The sequence below is a fragment of the Manihot esculenta genome, chromosome 5, assembly GCF_001659605.2.
Source record: "Manihot esculenta cultivar AM560-2 chromosome 5, M.esculenta_v8, whole genome shotgun sequence".
In the NCBI taxonomy this organism is placed as follows: domain Eukaryota; kingdom Viridiplantae; phylum Streptophyta; class Magnoliopsida; order Malpighiales; family Euphorbiaceae; genus Manihot; species Manihot esculenta.
In genome coordinates, this window is record NC_035165.2 from 608,946 (window position 1) to 631,566 (window position 22,621).

Genomic DNA, 22,621 nt, shown 5'->3' on the forward strand with positions numbered 1-22,621 from the left:
AAACCCTAATTTATGATAATTAATGGAGTCCGAATCAGAGGCTTACACGTCCTGATCTAGCCAGATTGTTTCAGAACATTTGAATTTACCTTATAGTAAAATTTGCCTTATAGTAAAAATTACACCGTGTACTCTATTCCGACTTAATTCTTTTTTTCATCGAAAAAAAAAAACACCTAGGATAGCTACAGTTTCAGGGTAAAATTTCGAGAATAATTCTCCTGTTGAACATTCCCTTGTACATTTTCTCCAAACCGTAAACACGGTGATATTTTACAATACCCATTTGAAAGTGGTAGCTTATAGTCTGACTTCACTTATTGGGTTGGGAATTGGGATGGTGTTCAATTCATTCCTCAACAGGAAGGAGTCTATTATTACGCCACATTTTGGGACAATCTATTGGCATTATTCATTTACTCATCGTCCGACTCTTCATAAAGAAAATGGACTGGTATGTCACAAATGCTCTTTAAGCAATGCACATGCAGCATCAAGCCATCAACCATGAATGACAAAGTGATAAAACTTAATTACAAAAGTATGTGTGAATAAACTAACAATTAACTTGCAATATAAAATGTAGTGATGTGGTAGTGACCAAAGTACAAAACTGAGAAGTACAACTCTCACCTTGTAGTACAGTTTCACACCCATACTGCTCTTCTAAAGGTTCTCCATGGTTGTCCCAACGGGTGTAAAAGGGATACCCTTAGGTCTAGCGACTCTATATCCCACAAAAACAGAGATGCATAAAGACACTACTGAAAATAGAAGGGCTATGGCACCGCCCACATCTCCTGAGCCGCCTGGTGATAGCATTGAACTGCCAGGAGAGATATCTAAGGGTATCCAATCACAGTTGATAGAAAAATGACCAGATCCATGCCATGGATTCCCATCAACAGGATACCAGAATGCAACAGCCATCTTGCTAGATCCACTAATTGTAAATTGAGCATCCTGCAGAAATTTTGACAAAACAAGTCATTCAAGCTCTATTACTGCTGCAAGGTAATACTTCTAACTATAAAGTTATCGCACAACATATGTCTTGACAATATATGCACTTCAGTTAGAGTAGTAGCCCAGCAAATGACTAACGCAACATGGAGCAAGAAAGTTCAATCATGATTGCAGCAAGGTGTAGCAACCAAATTTTAGAGATCCTCTGAGCATCTCATAAATAAAACATCGTGCAATAATAAATAGGAATCAACATGATCTGCTGGCTTCTGCTGGTTATAGTTCAAGGTTATAACCCACTTTCCTTGAGCAACACAATGAGCAATAGTCGGTGCAAGCAATTCTAAAAGATAATACCACTACATATTTGTCAGATAAAATCGTAATAGAGTTACTAACCTGCTGGAGACGATCCATGGTTCTTAAAGGCCTAGAGAATTCAAATAAATAAGTGCCTTTTTGACCATCAGAACCATAAGGACTGTCTTCCTCTACAAAACCTGTTAGTTAAATATTAAAAGGTCAAGTCATTTAGAAGAAAGATGCAAATTTTATTTAAAAAAAAAAAAAAAAAGAAAGAAAAAGAATGTGAATAAAGGTAGACAATAGTTCACTTGAAAGCACAAGTAAAAAATATAAAAACAGACTGAGCATAAATGATATGATACAGAAACCAAAGTAGAAGTTCAATGTCTCAAAGTCAATATTTGTAAGTAAATCCATATGTTTGTTTGCTTTATAGAATCAATTTCCAAACACTGCACTTTGGAGTTTGGACACAGAGTTATTGTGCTTTCTATTGGCTCTTTCATGCAGGTCATTCTTCTCAATGGTACAACAAAATTTGTTTACAGTTGCCATTGTGACCAAGCTACAGTAGAAGGGTGGGTTCAATGCTTTAATACCAAATTGTTATAGAACAGAAAGAGAAGAGGCCTAAGAGAAACTAAATTCTCAAACAAACTTTACCTAATTATCAATAGTAATTATGGTAATAAAACTAACAAATACTATAAAACCTATATTTATGTATAGAGTTTGTTTGATCTAATTGGGATTAAAAAATCTAAATCAATTCTAAATAAAACAATAAATCCCTAAATAATAAAAATATAAAATTCCAAATTGTTCAATGAATATAATTTCTAAGTTCCCTGAGAAATAGCCAATAAATAGATAGATTAAATGGACAGACAAACAGACAAATAGATTGAGAGAGAGAGAGAGACAGAGAGAGTTACCTGAGTGATCAGTAAAGATAGTGTGCCACCATGCCCCCTTCCAATTATTCTGTGCACTAGAATCATTTCCTGACATGGAAAATTATCAACCTTTAATAGTTTGATGATCATTTACTTATTATAATAGAGATTTACTAAAAATAACTAGAGGCATAAATGAGGAGAGGAAGAAGTAAAAGAAATTAACTTGATGTGATTACAAGGAAAGTAGAAGTCATTTTATAATAAGCTCAATCCTAAGAAATAAGTAAATTTCATGCACAAAAGGATTTTGTTTTTTTTTTTAACAATAGTGCTCCTAGTGTGCAAAGCTCCTCCAGATCCTGTCAAGGTCAAAGGAGAACCACCCCAAAAAAAAAAATTACTTTTTTTTTCCCTTTTGGTTCTTTATTTTCTTCCCGGGATAGGTGCTTTTCATATCTAGTGATAAAAAGGCAAGCTTAACAATGAGCCGAGGTTCCCTTCACATAGAAAAGAACATGCTTACTTTTGACTTTAGACTTTAAAGACACCTAAACAATTCTGAAGCTTCATTGATAGAGCTTTAAGAAAGAAAAATGGAAAAATTATAATTTAAAGATCTCATTTCTTCTTTGGTCAGATAAACTTTAGATTCCTTAGCATGAAAAAATTCCAGTTATTTTGCCCACTTTAGAAAGGAATCCACCATATTTCTGCAGTTTAGACTAGTAATTCTTCCTAGGTAAGGCTGTAACCAAGATGGACTGAAGAGAAGCCCACAGTCAGCCTGAATTTTCAGGATGAGCTCAAGCTCACACTCAGACTAGCATTTTATCTTTCATTCGTTTAAAAAAGGCATGGGTAAAGGTAAAAGTGAGTATGAGAGAACTTTGCTACAAACTATAATATCAAACCAAAGGGAAGACAAGTTAATTAATAAAATCAAGAAATAAAAGTAAAACATGCAAATATGGATTAAGCACAATTCAAGCTATCCTCTGGGAATATTTAATATTAAGGATGAACTGACTAATATATCAAGATCTTTATAAAGAATTCCAATATCTAAAAAGTGTGAAATAGACAATATCAGAAAAGGCAAGCTTGACTTTTTAAGAGCACGTCATGATTTCTAGTTTCTATGCCAACTGCCAGGTGCATATTGTCACTTTCTTTAGTGCCTTATCCCACTTTGTTTGTCTTCTTATATGAAGTCCCATCATTTATAAGCATGTTTTATTTCCCATTAGAAAAAAGGATAACTAAATGCAAAAGATACCTGAAGGACCAATTCCATCAATGTATCTACAGTGTGGATTCCATGCATATAGATCGACCAAATGGCCAAACCTGTTCAAAAAGAGAATGACAAGATAACACATAAATATCCACTGAGCTGATTATACAAGCATCCACCAATAGAAACATCCTGCTCCAATTTTTTAATAGTCAAGAAGTGAATATTTTATCACCTGTCACCACCATTTCCATCTCTGTTGTCTATCAGATTCCCACCATAGAGCCGTCCAGGAATAGCATTTCCAATTGAGAAATGCATCATGTCTACTTCGTGGCCTTTGCAAGTTTTACTGGTGCAAGAATTAGTTCCTTCCTTACAACCACCCATCTAAAAACACACAAATGTTTTCACATAATCGAAAAGACCATGAAAATGAAAACTAATTTGCAAATACTGACAGCAAAAGCACAACAACCAGTTGAGCCACTTACATTGTGGTAGGTGGCGTGGTCACCGATTGGAAACATGAGGGCCACAGATGGGCATTTATTGTTATTGCTGCAGAGAAGAAAAGGTTTCAATCGAATAAAATTCTTCTCTCTGATAAGTTAAAGCACCAGCAATCTAATCATAACTAAACGTGCATTTCCCTGATTATCCCAAAAATATGTTATGCCAAGTACAGCCAAGTGTTTGATGTTATCATGATAAAATCAAAACTTCGACCACAAAGCAGAATGGGCAACAGTCTTGAGTGATAACACAAGCATAAGAGGTATTTCCCTCAAATCTACGTATGTCGTAATGTATATCAAATTATAGTTGATCTATAAGAAGGATAGGGTGGCAATTGACTTGGAACAGCCATCTACATACGTGATATTGGACATGTTTAATGGATCAAGCGCATAAAGGAAGTAAATACAAAAAATCCTGAACATTATAAATTCACTTTCTGCTTTTTTCCCCTTTTTGGAAGGAAACTTACCCTTTCGCGTAGGCATATTCCCCATCAACTTGCAACAAGAAGAACAAATCCTGACCATCGTGCAAGGCCTATAACAACCCCAAGCGTTTCTCATCAGGAGAAAAAAATGTAAGAGACAAATTTGACAGTGGATCCACAAAAAGTCACCATGCTCTAATACTCCAATTTGTAACTGATTTAAGCATATCGGACATCACATAAAGACTTACGATTCACACAGTTTTTAATTGAAACCTACCTTAACGGTCATTTTTCCACCCTTGTACTCTTTATCGTCATCGGGGTCCAGAGCAGGAAGAAGAGAGAACTCGAATCCATCAATATCATTCCAATCGTCGGCGTGACCATCGAGGGTGACAATTCCGGGCCTGAACTCGGCCTCTCCATTAATGGAGATAGAGAAGTCAGAAATGGGGAAATGGCCTGTATGTTGTGATGATTAATGAAGAGGAAAGATATTCCCCGAACTTAAGGAATTAAAAATATTACCATGTAGTACGCTTTTCAAGAGGGGGGGAGAATCTCTTTTAACATCTTCATCCCAGAATTCATCATCTGCAAGCAATCCACTTCCGTCAATCTGTCTACGATTTCCGGGTTATTAGGTAAGAAGCAAGGAACACTCTTTAAACCAAATCCCGTGAAAGAAGGTGAAATAAATAAAGTAGTAAACTAAGCCGAAGCACTGCATTGCCATTTTTTTCTGAATTGGCTCCATCTGTTTTTGCAAATATTAATATTAAAAACCCATAAATAATTAATTAGCATAATTTCAAATCTTTCCAAGCAAATTCGACTATATATATATAATTACTTTCCTTCATATTAAATCTTAATTTAGAATAAATATTTATCTCTGAACATCCCGAAACCAAGAAATTAAAAATATTACCATATTCTGCATTGCCATTTTTTCCCGATTGGCTCCATCTATTTTTTGCAAATATTAATATTAAAAACCCATAAATAATTAATTACCATAACTTCAAATCTTTCCAAGTAAACTTGACTATATATATATAATTATTTTCTTTCTTACTAAATCCTAATTTAGAATAAATATTTCATCTTTGAACATCCCAAAACCAAGAAATTAAAAATATTACCATGTGCTGCATTGCTATTTTTTCCCAATTGGCTCCATCGTTTTTGCAAATATTAATATTAAAAATCCATAAATAATTAATTACTATAACTTCAAATCTTTCCAAGCAAATTTGACTATATATATAATTACTTTCCTTCTTACTAAATCCAAATTTAGAATAAATATTGAGAATATCTAATATTTTTAAAGACCTCCGAAGATTTTTTATCAGACACTCCATTGTTACAGTTATAGAATCCCTTTCTTTCATAGCATCAAAGGCCCAATACAGTCCTACTTTGTAATCCTAACTAGTATCATGTCTCTTCCATTCTCTCTCTCTCTCTTATGTGGCTAGAGTGGCTGAGATCACTAAGCAGGGCTCACACCTCCCCAAGACAGCCTCAGGAGCCACCTTCACCAAGGTACTTCTCCTGCTCATCTTTTAAAGATATCAATGCCATTCTCTTAGAAGAACAACATGGCTCCAAATCCCAACCCCAAACCCCCAGAAGACCCTCCATTTTCCACCGCGCCTCCCCACTCCACGGCCACCACCGCAACCACTCTAAAACATTCATAATTTCACCACCTCCTAACCAGGATGACCACGAGATCATCCTCTACTTTACCAGCCTCGGCATTGTCCGCAAAACATTCGAAGATTGCAGAACCGTCAGATCAATCCTCCGTGGATTTCGCGTCCCAATTGACGAGCGAGATTTGTCCATGGACGCCGGGTATCTCGACGAGATACAGATGATCACAGGTTCCAAAAAAGTTAGGTTACCTGCAGTTTTCTTAGGAGGGAAGTATGTTGGTGGGGCCGAGGAGATTAAGGAGATGAATGAGAGTGGTGAGTTGAGTAAGCTGATTGGTGGGTTACCCTTTGTAGGAAACAATAGTTTCTGTGATGTTTGTGGAGAGCTGAGATATGTTCTTTGTGCACAGTGCAATGGCAGCCATAAGATCTACTCTGAGAAGCATAGGTTTAGGACCTGCACATCGTGCAATGTAAACGGTCTGGTTAAGTGCGGCCTATGTTATCCCGTGAACCGGCGGCGAATGTCAACTTAGCCCTCTATCCACAATAGGAAATATAGAAATAAAATAATATTAGATTGGAAGTAGCAGCTGTTTTTTCTTTTGCTTATTTTCTATTTTAGAAAAAAATAGAATACAGGAAAGTGGGGAACTTCCTATTTGGGTTCTTATATTTGATGGGATTTGTTTGATTAGATGTTTATAGACTTTTTTTTTTAGCACAGATGTTTATATACTTAGCAGTAAGTGTTTGATGGTTTATGAATTATTTGTGAAACTTATAAATCTTTACTTGTTGATTTTTATTTATTATTTTTCTAACAAGCCCCTTTGATGAGGCGGACGTTGGCTCGGCATTTGGAATTGAGCATAAAGTCTAGACGAAACTCTGAGTCTGATACTTCGATGAGCGGCCTCTCCATTAATGGAGATAGAGAAGTCAGAAATGGGGAAATGGCCTGTATGTTGTGATGATTAATGAAGAGGAAAGATATTAGTGTTTGAGACGATGCATGCACGTGATTCTGTGGGGCTCATGCATGGGTGGCCAATTTGGAAACTTGTCGTTACTTATGGAAGATGCAAAAACAACACTTTAATCGTGGGACGGCGTTTGGGTTTGTCTTTGTCCCTAATGTATTAAGACTTAAAGTATAATTACATAATAATTAAAAAAATATATTTTCTAACTATTTTTTATCTTTTTTAATACAATTGATAGCTAAATATCTTATGAAACGATATAAATTAGAGATTTGAATAGATAAAATATTTTCGAATATTTAATTTGATGGAATTTTATTACAATGAATTTGAATAAAATATATAATTAGATTTGAATAAATTTGATGGAATTTCATATTGAATAATCATTATCTAAATTTATTTATATAAATAATTAATTTAATTAAAATATATATTTTATAATAATATTTATAAATTTTTATATGTTTTCATTTAAAATTATATTATAAATATTTTATGAAATATTAAGTTTTAAAATTAAAATTATTAATTAAAAATTTTTATTTATAAATTATTGATTAAAATTATATAAATATGGTATTAGTTTGAGTCATAATAATTGATTTTAGAATAAATTTAAATAATTTAATATAAATTTTCATCGTATTTGAACGAGTTCAGTTATTAAAAATATTAACCGATTTTGCATAGGGTGGTTTTTTGTGAATGTCCTTTCATTATTATTTTAGAGAGATGAACAATGAAATTTATTTTATATCATTTGTTAAATTACATCATTGTTTATGCTTTAAAAATAAATAATTAAATTAAATTTAAAATAGTTATATTACACATTTTATTGATGTTTGTAAATGTTTCTCTCATAAATTCAGTTTTAAATGTATTTATTAAAAACCATTTTAGTTTTAAAAGTTGACTCATCAAAATCCGGTTTGGATAGATTAGTGGTGCACAAGTTGAATCTGGGAAAATTAAAAGGAGAAATTTTTAAGTGAATTAGATTTATTATGAAGTTAATAGATATTAAAGGCACTTTGAGGCTTAGCCTGGTGGAAAGTGCATTGTAGTAGATTTGAGAGGTCTAAGGTTCTACTCCCCAACCCCTATTTCAAAAAAAAAAAAATTAAAATGAATTTTATTTATTATTTTATAATATAATTTATTATTTATAATTTTAAAAATTTATTAATCTATAATAAATTGGATCCAAATATATACTTCCCATCAAATGTACTTAAAAATAACTCAATTTATTGATTTATTGGTTTATAAAAAATATTTTCGTCAATTTTATAGTAAACAATATTTACAATATTTTATTAATAATAATATTAATCAATATACTAATATGTAGAATGCTTTCGGGTGACTATTTATTAAATTTTAAAAATTAAACTCTATCTTATTTTATTTTGTCAATTTTATAACAAACAACATTAAAAAAAGTACGAGATAAATTTAAATATTGTATCATAAAAAGCTACTACTCAATTTAAATAAATAATGTAATGCATGGTGGTCAATTTAAGGTCAACGTGAAAGATGAAATTAGAGATTTAAGCCCATATTCTAAAATTCTTAAATATTGATTTCAATTCAACGATTTCAAGTGACATACAGCAAATTTTAATTTGATTTAAAGAAAAATAAAATAACTTAATTAAATTGATGTTGATTTTATTTTAATTTTGCTTCAAAATCTAACAGATTACTATTTAAATTCAAAATAAAAACCGAACCATGACTCAATTGGGAATGTAATTCCTTTTGTTTGCTCCCCATTTTCTAATTTTTAAATGTGAGTCCATACTCATAATTCTCATTTTTCAATAAAATTCTAATATTAAGGACGAATGATTATTCATCTAACTCATTTTAGGATGAGGTTAGGAAAAATCATATAAGCATATAGATAAGATTTGATTATAAGAGTCTTTTTCTGTAATATTAACCATTTTATTAAACTATTAACTGATTATTCACCTTATTTAGTAGGGAATAGCAGTTATGTTAGTGATTAGTTGAATATAAAAGATAATTTTTTATAATTTATTTTTTTAATCACTAAATCAAAATAGTAAGCATTAAGAAAAAATTATTACTTAATTTTTATAAAAAAATTTAATTTTAAAAAATATATTAAAATATTTTAAATATTTTAAAAAATTTATTAGTAAATGATTAGGTTAATTTTATTTATTAAATATTTTACTATTTAATTTTTATAATTTTAAAAATTTATTAAGTAATATTTTAGATATTTAAAAAGTTTATTAATTAATTTTTTATATTCATAACATTTTAAATTCTTTTATAATATTTAACCTTAAAATTAATAAAAAATAATTATTATTTTTTAAAAAAATATTAAAAATATTTTAATATATTTTTTAAAATTAAAAAATTAATTAGTTTTCTTATACCGTATACACTAAAAAATATTTTTTTCCTTACTAAGATGGAAGTAGCGGGAAGAAACCATTGTGATCGACATCTTTTATTCTAGAAATGATATTAAAATTTCAATAATGATTTCTGAGTTGTTCTTGCACATGCATTTGCTCATACATATGGCACAATTAAGTTCTATAGTCGTAAACAGAATTTATTGGAGTTCTCCACATTAGCTGAGAAAAATTATTTAGGGATTGGCAGATCTCAATGCACCCTTCTCGCTACTAGTGAATATCCCCGAAATCAAGAAATTAAAAATATTACCATATGCTGCATTACCATTTTTTCCTAATTTGCTCTATCTTTTTTGCAAATATTAATATTAAAAATCCATAAATAATTAATTACCATAACTTCAAATTTTTTCAAGCAAACTTGACTATATATATAATTACTTTCCTTCTTAGTAAATCCAAATTTAGAATAAATATTTCATATCTCTGAACATCCTCGAAACCAAGAAATTAAAAATATTACCATGTGCTGTATTGCCATTTTTTTCCAATTAGCTCCTTTTTTTTTGCAAATATTAATATTAAAACCCCATAAATAATTAATTACCATAACTTCAAATCTTTCCAAGCAAACTTGACTATATATATATAATTACTTTCCTTCTTAGTAAATCCAAATTTAGAATAAATATTTCATATCTCTGAACATCCCCGAAACCAAGGAATTAAAAATATTACCATGTACTGCATTGTCATTTTTTCCCAATTGGTTGACATCTTTTTTGCAAATATTAATATTAAAAACTCATAAATAATTAATTACCATAACTTCAAATTTTTCCAAGCAAATTTGACTTTATGTATAACTACTTTCCTTCTTACTAAATTCAAATTTAGAATAAATATTGAGAATATCTAATATTTTTAAAGACCTCCGAAGATTTAAACCAATGATGAATCAAGCATTTGATCAGACACTCCATTGTTAAAGTTATAGAATCACTTTCTTTAATAGCACCAAAGGCCGGTCCAGTCCTACTTTGTAACCCTAACTAGTCTCATGTCTCTTCCATTCTCTCTCTCTCTATATATAATGTGGCTAGAGTGGCTGAGATCACCAAGTAGGGCTCACACCTCCCTAAGACGGCCGGCGGAGCCACCTTCACCAAGGCACTTCTCCTGCTCATCTTTCTAAGATATCAATGCCATTCTCTTAGAAGAACAAAATGGATCCAAATCCCAACCCCAAACCCCCAGAAGACCCTCCATTTTCCACCGTGTCCGGATCGCCTCCCCACTCCACCGCAACCACTCTAAAACATTCATAATTTCACCCTGGTTAGGAGGTGGTGAAATTATGAATGTTTTAGAGTGGTTGCGGTGGTGGCACTGGAGTGGGGAGGCGCGGTGGAAAATGGAGGGTCTTCTGGGGGTTTGAGGTTGGGATTTGGATCCATTTTGTTCTTCTAAGAGAATGACATTGATATCTTTGAAAGATGAGCAGGAGAAGTACCTTGGTGAAGGTGGCTCCGGCAGCGTCTTAGGGAGGTGTGAGCCCTACTTGGTGATCTCAGCCACTCTACTGCGTCCAAAAAAGTTAGGTTACCTGCAGTTTTCTTAGGAGGGAAGTATGTTGGTGGGGCCGAGGAGATCAAGGAGATGAATGAGAGTGGTGAGTTGAGTAAGTTGATTGGTGGGTTACCAATAGCGTCTGTGATGTTTGTGGAGGGCTGAGATATGTTCTTTGTGCACAGTGCAATGGCAGCCATAAGATCTACTCTGAGAAGCATGGGTTTAGGACCTGCACATCGTGCAATGTAAACGGTCTCATTAAGTGCGGCCTATGTTATCCCGTGCAATGTAAACGGTCTGATTAAGTGCGGCATATGTTATCCCGTGAAGCGACGTATGTCAACTTAGCCCTCTATCCACAATAGGAAATATAGAAATAAAATAATATTGGTGTTTTTTTTTGCTTATTTTCTATTTTAGAAAAAAATAGAATACAGAAAAGTGGGGATCTTCCTATTTGGGTTCTTTTATTTGATGGGATTTGTTTGATTAGATGTTTATAGACTTTTTTTTTGCCACAGATATTTATATACTTAGGAGCAAGTGTTTGATGATTTATGAATTATTTGTGAAACTTGTAAATCTTTACTTGTTGATTTTTGTTTATTATTTTTCTAACAAGTCCCTGTGATACTATTTCTCCTTTTTTTTCTCTTTTTCTTTGTTTTTTGCAAACATAAGCGATTTCTAATTTCTATTTCATAAAAGGGAAATGCAGTATTTCAGTCATACACCATACCTATTGAAGAATATTCAACATAAAAAAAACAAATCATGGATAGCTACTATAATATGCTTTAGAAAACATCATTGAGAAAATTATTAACTTAAATACATATTAGTCAAATTTATAAAAAAAATTAATTTAAAATTAAATTTAACATGCTTTATTATAAAAATTTGAATAAATAAATAATTTTAATTTTTTTTTTTAGAATGGGGATTAGAAATTGAGAGACTAGAATATGAGAGTTCTATCAAATTTACTTAAATGCACTTACCATATTAAATCTGTGAGTCCAATTTTAAATTCTTTATATATATATAAACATATCTTAAACGATCATTGTTTTTTATTATTCCGATCTTTGACGGGATGAGCCGCTTTACCGTTGACTGTCAAATTAATAGGGACAACTATATTTTCTTATTTATCGATAGTTAATTGACGCAGATCATTTTTTATGGAGAAGAGAAAATAAGAAGTTAGGTTTAAAAATTAATAGGGACAACTATATTTTCTTATTTATCGATAGTTAATTGACGCAGATCATTTTTTATGGAGAAGAGAAAATAAGAAGTTAGGTTTAAAAAAGAGAAAAATGCGATACTACCAAGTTACAAAAGGAGTAGAGAGGAAAACTTATATTATTATATATATTATAAAAACGTGTAAAAACATATAAGAAAATTATTATATGAATTGTTAATCTGAGAAAAAAAGTCGTTAATTAATAAAAATATTATGTGGTCGCTTTAAAATTTTAATTAAAAAATAATAACGCTCGGAGAGAATATTTTTATTTATAATATTTTTAATTTGAAAAATATTTTAAATATTCATAAAGATTATGATGTTTATTTTCTTCTCTTTTTGCTCCTGGAAATTCATCAGATTTAGAGTTCTTCTTCTCTTTTTGCTCTACAGAACTTTATTTTCTGCTGGTCGCTCAACGACGAAGGTATATAGCTACATATGGTTTTCTGTTTGTTTGTTGGGAAAGTGGAGAAGAATGGTTGGTGAAATTTGGTGGTCTGTTTGCAGGTTTAGCGTTATTGAAGTTTAGAGAAAGAATAGTGAGTGATCCGTACGACGCGTTGAAGAATTGGAAGGATGAGGATGGAGTTGTTAATCCGTGTTATTGGTTTGGAGTTGAGTGCTCTGATGGCAAAGTTGTCGAATTGTATGTATCTTTTCTCTCTGCTGAAAAATTTTGGCCTTTTGTTTTCGTTTTCTTTTCTGTTCTGATACTGGAAAATTTAAGGGAAAAGTTTTGAGGCTCGAGACGCATTTTTTTGATAAAATTTGTAATTTCTGAAGCTAATCATGCGAGTCAGCGATGAAAAATACATAACCTTTTGGTTTTGGATGGCAAGTTTAAAGTGTGTTCTAGCTATTACTTTGCAGTTTTGAGAAGTCATCCGTTGGTTTCCAGTTTACTTTTTTGGATGACTCTATCAGATCAAAGTAACTCTATTACTATAATTTATGCTGCTTGATCTATGGATTACATGTTCTGTTGATTGCCCTTTTGGCTGCAGTCTGCAGCATTGTGAGAACATTTTTCAAAACTATATCACATCAGGTGCTGCTGTGCCTGGGAACCTTTTGGGTTCCCTGGTGATATGTAAACTTTGCAACTTGAATCAGAATCCTTAAATCGTGCTTTGGTTTCCAAGTTCCGTTTATTTTGATTAGAACTTAATGGAATCAGCTCAGATTGAGTAAAATTTGAAAAGAAAATCAGTGTTACTCTCTTTGTAGTTAATGGTTATTTTAAACGTGATACTACTTGCTGATAAGCTCTCTATTTTATTCTAAAGAAAAATATGTAATATTCAGGAACTTGAAAGATCTTTATCTTGGAGGAACACTAGCACCTGACCTCAGAAACCTTGTTCGCATAAAGTCTATGTAAGTATCAACTAGGCAACATAAATTTTCCTTTTGTCCTTTGATTCAGAATTTTTTTGCCTTTGGTCATATGGCTTAATGTTCTGCTGCAGCATTTTGCACAACAATTCTTTTACTGGCATCATTCCTGAAGGGATTGGAGAGTTGAAGGAGTTGGAGGTGCTAGATTTTGGAAATAATAACTTCAGTGGGCCACTCCCTCCCGTCCTTGACAGTAGTCTCTCTTTGACAATCCTGTAAGTTGATAATGTTGAACAATTTTTTTCCTCCATTGAGATTATCTTTTGCTTCCATTAGTATATGAACTCCATTTTTTTTGTGCATATGTTTTAGTCTCCTGGACAACAACAGGCTTCTCAGCAATTTATCACCTGAAATTCATCGACTAGAAACACATTCTGAATTTCAAGTAGATGAAAACCAACTAGCTAGTGCAGCTAAAGGACCATCTTACAATGAAAGACAGTTGAATATTCTCGTATGGGTCAAGATAAGACATTTTTCTGGTAGTCTACTGTAAATCTGAGACAATTTTAGTGGCACTAACATTGTTTTAGGTTCTTGGGCACCTTTTGGTGAACCATCTGATGGAATTTCTCCTTTATGGGAGACGTTGAGAAAAGGAATGGCCCCTCTGTGACAAACAATTCATTGTTTTCATGAAATGAAATTGTCTTGCATTCCCCCCCTCCCTTCCCTTCCCCTTCTCTGTATTTGTGTAATTTCTTTGTTGTTCCATGCTGTTACATACTTACATTATGCCTTTGTCCCCCATATTTTTTACAGGAATGCTGTGCAAACTGAAAATGCAATTAACAAGCGACAGCTGCAAGTGGCCAATGCCCCTCGAGTGAATGAATCACCATATTTAAGAAGTCGTTTCTCTGTTCCAGAAGCACCTTCTGAATCTGGAAAGGCTCCACCTAGATCTGTAGCCCCACCATTTTCGCTTTTGCCTTCTCCCCCTGTAAATAACTCCATTCAATCTCCTCCACCGGAACCAAATCCGGCACCCTCTTCTCCCCCTGCAGTTGTTTCTCTTCCAACTCCACTGGAACCAAATCCCCCTTCTGCTTCACCTAATGGTTCTGCTTCAAATCCTCTTCTAGTTCCAACTCCTCCATCCTCTAATAATCCTAGAAAACCTTCCTCATCAAAAAACATGTTTCTATAATTGCTGGTGCCATAGGGGGTGCTCTACTTGCCATGTCCATTGTCATTTTCTATGTGTATAAAATTAACAAGGCTACTGTCAAACCTTGGGCCACAGGATTGAGTGGGCAACTTCAGAAAGCATTTGTAACTGGTAATTCTTCTTCCCAAGTGGAAAAGTTATATTTTGTACGAGGGTGTGAGGTTTCAAACTTCAAACCATTTTACATGTGCATCTAGAGTGTAAGCTGCTCCACATCTTTCTTCCATATGGTGTGTCCGTGTTCAACCCTTTTTGGCTATCTACTTACATGACTCAAGATTTGCATTTCAGGTGTACCGAAGCTTAAAAAAGATCTGAGCTTGAAGCAGGCTGTGAAGATTTCAGTAGTGTAATTGGTTCTTCACCAATTGGTACACTGTACAAGGGAACATTGTCCAGTGGCATTGAAATAGCTGTGGCCTCAGTTGCAGTAACATCTTCCAAGGATTGGCCTAAGCATTTGGAAGTTCAATTTAGGAAGAAGGTACTTTATGAGCTAATCACATTGAACTATAAGGACTTATGATGCAACCTCGTTTTCTAATTCCTTCAGATATTTTCTTTCAGATTGAGACATTATCAAAAGTGAATCACAAGAATTTTATCAACCTTTTTGGATATTGTGAGGAGGATATTTTACTTCATTTCTCTTCTCTTCAATTCCTACCGGTAAATGTGAACAAACTTGCATGGTTTCATTGCTTTATGGCGTTTTGAATTCTAACTCTGATTGTGAATAGTAGTTTTAGTTCATTTTAGTCGTGTTTTCTTGGAGAAGATAGATATATTATTTAATAGTGAATCGAAATTTCTATTGGTGTCGATAGTGTTTTAGTGATTTTGGAGTGTTTTCTTTGTGAATTTTCTTTTCCCTGTTTTGGTAGCTAGAGTACATGGAAAGCTTATTCAATTTATTGACTTTCTAGTTGTGTTAAAGATGGTTGCGACGAATCAAGCAAAATAAAGAAGAAATTAACGTGCTCGACATTATTCCAATCTGGTCATTCCTTTGCTGATTTTTTTCCTTCTTTTTTGGTGTAAATTATATTCAAATAGTGTCCAATCTCGGGCAATGAGTATAATGTTTCCATGTTTGTTTACAATGAACAGATTTTGAATCCCTGTGTACCAATGGCGCTTAGGCTCTCTGGCATTCTAATATCCTTTTTTACAATCTATTCTGTAATCGATTTCTGATTGGAGATCACTGACTAGAATGTTTTCTTTTCTCTTCTCAGGTGAAATTGTTATCGTTTATGAACGGAAAGTGAAACTCCTCTATGGTGATGTTCAGTCCCTTTTATCTCACATTTGTTGAAGTTAAATTGCAATTTTCAGTATCATCTAGGTTAACAGTCTCTACTGTGTGTTTATTTGCAGATGATGCAATCCATTAGCTGGGTAATTGCACGAATTTCTACATCAAGAAGAAAACGAAACCATTCCTCGGTTTTCTTTTTGGCTTTTTGTTTTTAAATTTACAATTTCCTTCACTCAGCTAATTTTAAATTATATGGTGTCCGCTGACTCCACATCCTACTGTTCCTCCTAAAGAGGTCACCGTCTTTTTTCTCTTCACCTCTCCTCTCCTCTTCTTGAATCAGCGTATTTTAGCACACTGATTCACTAAACCAGCCCGCTATGTCGCAACCATTTGAGAGGAATTGTTTATTTCTACACAATTTAAGACCAGAAGATGTTAAGAGCCGATGAAGGCCTTACCGTTCTGTCCACCATTGTTTAAAATTTCAATTGTTGGATGTATCTACCCTTGCAAAACAAACATTAAAGTGAAAAGCAAAGGAGCCTTGGACAACATACTGCATATTTTGCAGGAATGCAGGGATATTATGTCTTATTGGAGCAGCTAACCTGATGGATCTGCCACCTCTGTTCCTTATTGATGATTTATGTGCATATGAATATAGAGAGATCTATTATCCAGCACCTCTTCTGGAGCTTTGAATGAGAAGTGCCCAACCTCCCATAAGTTTATTATCCTATGAAAGACAATTGAATAAATTCATATTTTCGGTCTGCACTGGAAGGACTCCCATTGCTCTGCATCCAGAACCAGCAAGAGCCAACTGGATATGTAAGTCTCTCCAGTTTAATCAGTTTGTTCCAAGGAGAAACACTGAAGTCTAGCTGATCGAGTTTGGAGAATCTTTTCAGTGTTGGGTCTACGTCACTGGATGTTTCTTTTCATCAGTACGCTACTTCCCCTCATTACTGGATAGATGCTTCTAGAGAGGTGCAGGCACCCAGCTTGTAGAAAAGCTATAATGCGACTCCGCTTCAAAACTAGCTCGCAAGGATAGGTTTACAAATCCATTCATATTGTTAGATGGATGTACAAACAACAATTATGTGATTTTCCATAAAAATTGTAATTAAAGAATTAAGCAAGTGATTTTCCATAAGAATTGTAATTAGAGAATTGAGCAAGTAAGAAAAAAAAAAAAAAAAGAAAGAATAAGTAAGAAAGAAAGGAATAGGATTTGGGGATAAATTTTGAATAAATAAAAAATAAATATGTTAGAAGATAACAAGTGTGTGATTTATAATACTCTTCTATTCTCATAATTTTGAATATTATTTAATCAATTTTAGATTTTCAAAATATCTCTCTAAATTAATTCATATTTAAAATAAAGTTTTATATTAAATATTTTTGTGAAATTTTTTCTTGTTTCTTCTGGGACTTATCTAAACAAGCTATTTTATATCATATGTAACTTTCAACACCAACTTTTAAAACATCAAACATTTTCATAAACAATATAAAAGATAGTGTTTTGGAACTCTTACCCTATTATCATGGATTATTTACAGAAAAGAAAAGTAAATAATATTATTATAAGAAAGAAGGATGCAGATAAATTAGAGTTAGTAGAAACACTAGCAGATATAGATGACTCAAAAATCTTCCCTTGAAGTTTGTTTTTGAATTCTGGAAACATAATTAAGAGAATTAAATGTGAGTCCATACTGATAATTCCCATTTTTCAATAAAATTTTAGGATGCAAATTAGATACTTTGAATGTAGCCTCACTTATTAAGGACGGATGATTATTCATCTAACTCATTTTAGGATGAGGTTAAGAAAAATCATATAAGCATATGGATAAGATTTGATGATAAGAGTCTATATTAAGGACATTGGGGTTTAGGCTAAGCCTTTTTCTGTAATATTAACGGTTTTATTAAACTATTAACTGATTATTCACCTTATTTAGTAGTGAATAGCAGTTATGTTAGTGATTAGTTGAATATAAAAGATAATTTTTTATAATTTATTTTTTTAATCACTGAATCAAAATATTAAGTATTATTTTAAGAAAAAATTATTACTTAATTTTTATAAAAAAATTTAATTTTAAAAAATATATTAAAATTTATTAGTAAATCATTAGGTTAATTTTATTCATTAAATATTTTACTATTTAATTTTTATAATTTTAAAAATTTATTAATTAATATTTTAGATATTTAAAAATTTTATTAATTAATTTTTTATATTCATAACATTTTAAATTTTTTTATATTATTTAACCTTAAAATTAATAAAAAATCATTATTATTTTTTTAAAAATATTAAAAATATTTTAATATATTTTTTAAAATTAAAAAAGTTAATTAATTTTCTTATACCATATACACTAAAAAATACTTTTTTTCCTTACTAAGATGGAAATGGCGGGAAGAAACCATTGTCACCCTATGACATCTTTTATTCTACAAATGATATTAAAATTTCAATAATGATTTCGGAGTTGTTACTGCACATGCATTTGCTCATACATATGGCACAGGCAATTAAGTTCCATAGTGGCAAGCAGAATTTATTGGAGTTCTCCACACTAGCTGCTCTTCACTTTATTAGAGAAAAATTATTTAGAGATTGGCAGATCTCAGTGCACCCCCAATTGCCACTAGTCATATATCTGAACATCCCCGAAATTAAGGAATATTCGAAATCAAGGAATTAAAAATATTACCATGTACTGCATTGCCATTTTTTTCTAATTGGCTCCATCTTTTTTGCAAATATTAAAATAAAAAACCCATAAATAATTAATTAACATAACTTCAAATCTTTCCCACCAAACTTGACTATATATATAATTTCTTTCCTTCTTACTAAATCCAAATTTAGAATAAAGATTTCATATCTCTGAACATCCCCGAAATCAAGGAATTAAAAATATTACCATGTGTGCATTGCCATTTTTTTCCCAATTGGCTCCATCTTTTTTGCAAATATTATTATTAAAAACCCATAAATAATTAGTTACCATAACTTCAAATCTTTCCAAGCAAACTTGACTATATATATAATTACTTTCCTTCATACTAAATCCAAATTCAAAATAAATATTTCATATCTCTGAACATCCCCGAAACCAAGGAATTAAAAATATTATAATGTGTTGCATTGCCATTTTTTCCCAATTGGCTCCATCTTTTTTTGCAAATATTAATATTAAAAACCCATAAATAATTAATTACTATAACTTCAAATCTTTCCAAGCAAACATGACTATATATATAATTACTTTCCTTCTTACTAAATCCTAATTTAGAATAAATATTTCATCTCTGAACGTCCCCGAAACCAAGGAATTAAAAATATTACCATGTGCTGCATTGCCATTTTTTCCCAATTGGCTCCATCGTTTTTACAAATATTAATATTAAAAACCCATAAATAATTAATTACTATAACTTCAAATCTTTCCAAGCAAACATGACTATATATATAATTACTTTCCTTCTTACAAAATCCAAATTTAGAATAAATATTGAGAATATCTAATATTTTTAAAGACCTCCGAAGATTTTCAGTCCTACTTTGTAATCCTAACTAGTCTCATGTCTCTTCCATTCTCTCTCTCTATATATCTCTAATGTGGCTAGAGTGGCTGAGATCACCAAGTAGGGCTCACACCTCCCCAAGACAGCCGCCGAAGCCACCTTCACCAAGGTACTTCTCCTGCTCATCTTTCAAAGATATCAATGTCATTCTCTTAGAATAACAAAATGGATCCAAATCCCAATCCCAAATCCCAACCCCAAACCCCCAGAAGACCCACCATTTTCCACCGCGCCTCCCCACTCCACCGCCACCACCGCAACTGCTCTAAAACATTCATAATTTCACCACCTCCTAACCAGGATGACCACAAGATCATCCTCTGCTTTACCAGCCTCGGCATTGTCCGCAAAACATTCGAAGATTGCAGAACCGTCAGATCAATCCTCCGTGGATTTCACGTCCCAATTGACGAGCGAGATTTGTCCATGGATGCCGGATATCTCGACGAGATACAGATGATCACTGCGTCCAAAAAAGTTAGGTTACCTGCAGTTTTCTTAGGAGGGAAGTATGTTGGTGGGGCCGAGGAGATCAAGAATATGAATGAGAGTGGTGAGTTGAGTAAGCTGATTGGTGGGTTACCGTTTGTAGGAAACAATATTAAAATTAAATTTAATAGCGTCTGTGATGTTTGTGAAGGGCTGAGATATGTTCTTTGTGCACAGTGCAATGGCAGCCATAAGATCTACTCTGAGAAGCATGGGTTTAGGACCTGCACATCGTGCAATGTAAACGGTCTGATTAAGTGCGGCCTATGTTATCCCGTGCAATGTAAACGGTCTGATTAAATGCGGCCTATGTTATCCCGTGAAGCGGCGACGTTTGTCAACTTAGCTCTCTATCCACAATAGGAAATATAGAAATAAAATAATATTAAAATGGAAGTAGCAGCTGTTTTTTCTTTTGCTTATTTTCTCTTTTAGAAAAAAATGGAATACTGGAAAGTGGGAATCTTCCTATTTGGGTTCTTTTATTTGATGGGATTTGTTTGATTAGATGTTTATAGACTTTTTTTTTGCCACAGATGTTTATATACTTAGCAGCAAGTGTTTGATGATTTATGAATTATTTGTGAAACTTGTAAATCTTTACTTGTTGATTTTTGTTTATTATTTTTCTAACAAGTCCCTGTGATACTATTTCTCCTTTTTTTTCTCTTTTTCTTTGTTTTTCGCAAACATAAGCCATTTCTAATTTCTATTACATAAAAGGGAAATGCAGTATTTCAATCATACACCATACCTATTGAAGAATATTCAACATAAAAAAAACAAATCATGGATAGCTACTATAATATGCTTTAGAAAATATCATTGAGAAAATTATTAACTTTAATACATATTAGTCAAATTTATAAAAAAAATTAATTTAAAATTAAATTTAACATGCTTTATTATAAAAATTTGAATAAGTAAATAATTTTAATTTTTTTTTTTAGAATGGGGATTAGAAATTGAGAGACTAGAATATGAGAGTTCTATCAAATTTACTTAAATGCACTTACCATATTAAATCTGTGAGTCCAATTTTAAATTCTTTATATATATATAAACATATCTTAAACGATCATTGTTTTTTATTATTCCGATCTTTGACGGGATGAGCCGCTTACTGTTGACTGTCAAATTAATAGGTATAACTATATTTTCTTATTTATCGATAGTTAATTGACGCAGATCGTTTCTCATGGAGAAGGAAAAATAAAAAGTTAGGTTTAAAAAAGAGGAAAAGGCGGGAGTACCGAGTTACAAAAGGAGTACAGAGGAAAACTTACATTATTATATATATTATAAAAACGTGTAGAAGTATATAAGAAAATCATTATATGAATTGTTAATTTGAAAAAAAAAAGTCGTTAATAAATAAAAATATTTCGTGGTCGCTTGTGAAAATTTTAATTAAAAAATAATAACGCTCGGAGAGAATATTTTTATTTTTAATATTTTTAATTTGAAAAATATTTTAAATATTCATAAACATTATGATGTTTATTTTCTTGCTCCAAAAAATAGAGCAATATTATATCAATAACAATCTTTTGTCTCCTAAAGCATTAGACCCACATTGTTTTCTATCATTATCTTTTTGGAAACTATAGTCCATTTCCCTTTTTTTAATTTCTTAATATTTATAAAATATTAGCAATCTATACATGCATTCCACCATACATAATTACCACAAAAAGTTTAAGAATAATCAAAATTTTAATTATATAGTATATTAGCACCAAAAACTATTAAAAAGATTAGAAAATTTAAGATATTTAACTCAATTGAATTCATCTTCTAGTTGTTAGAGATCTCCATTGAACTCTTATTGAAATTAATTATTATTTAATTTAATGGTATCATATGATTGATAAATATTTAAAATATAACATAATAATCACTCAAAATAAATTATAAATTGTCACAATAAATTAGAGTTACATGATACACTCCTATAAAGATCTTATCCATAAAAAAAAAAAAAAAAAAGACCAAACCACTCTAATAGTTGTATTATCAAGACTCGCGCTCTACTGAACAAAGTTTTTATGAAAAATTATTGATCGCGGATATAATCCAATAGATTCAAATTAAGATTTTTTATCAAGTAGTCAATATCAGTCAGATTCATAAGAAATTTGATAATTAATAAAAGTTGATGTGTGCACAAATTAAGATACACATTCTTACACATCTATAACTAATTTATTATATTCGGTTATTTTATCAGTTTACTAACTTAGGTGTTAAAGTTACTGTAGTTTTCTCGTAAAGTCACTGTGTATAAACATCAACCACTTCACATCAATTCAATTTTTAATAGACACATTAGTTTTTTTAAATTAATGATAGTGTTCAATGATAGAATACTAATGAGTTTTTCAGATCGTAGCAGCGTGACTCTTATAACTCTAAACTTTAAGACACTAT

The 22,621-nt window shown here is 31.8% G+C and overlaps 2 protein-coding genes and 1 pseudogene across 2 annotated transcripts; 2 read left to right on the plus strand and 1 right to left on the minus strand.

Annotated features, from left to right (window-relative positions):
• Positions 1–546: 546 nt before the first annotated feature.
• Positions 547–4,831, minus strand: LOC110616110. Its single transcript, XM_043956359.1, has 8 exons — positions 4,635–4,831; positions 4,397–4,464; positions 3,900–3,966; positions 3,641–3,795; positions 3,448–3,518; positions 2,208–2,276; positions 1,366–1,466; positions 547–963 (listed from the first exon to the last, which is right to left on the minus strand). Exons 1-8 carry the CDS (start codon positions 4,644–4,646, stop codon positions 667–669), a joined length of 840 nt encoding a protein of 279 aa, XP_043812294.1. The 5' UTR covers positions 4,647–4,831; the 3' UTR covers positions 547–666.
• Positions 4,832–5,831: 1,000 nt separating this feature from the next.
• Positions 5,832–16,038, plus strand: LOC110616294 (annotated as a pseudogene).
• Positions 16,039–19,867: 3,829 nt separating this feature from the next.
• LOC110614520 (uncharacterized protein At5g39865) lies at positions 19,868–20,435 on the plus strand. The gene is made up of 2 exons (XM_021756074.1): positions 19,868–20,286; positions 20,369–20,435. The coding sequence occupies exons 1-2, from the start codon at positions 19,868–19,870 to the stop codon at positions 20,433–20,435; spliced, it is 486 nt and encodes a 161-aa protein (XP_021611766.1).
• The last annotated feature ends 2,186 nt before the right edge of the window (positions 20,436–22,621 follow it).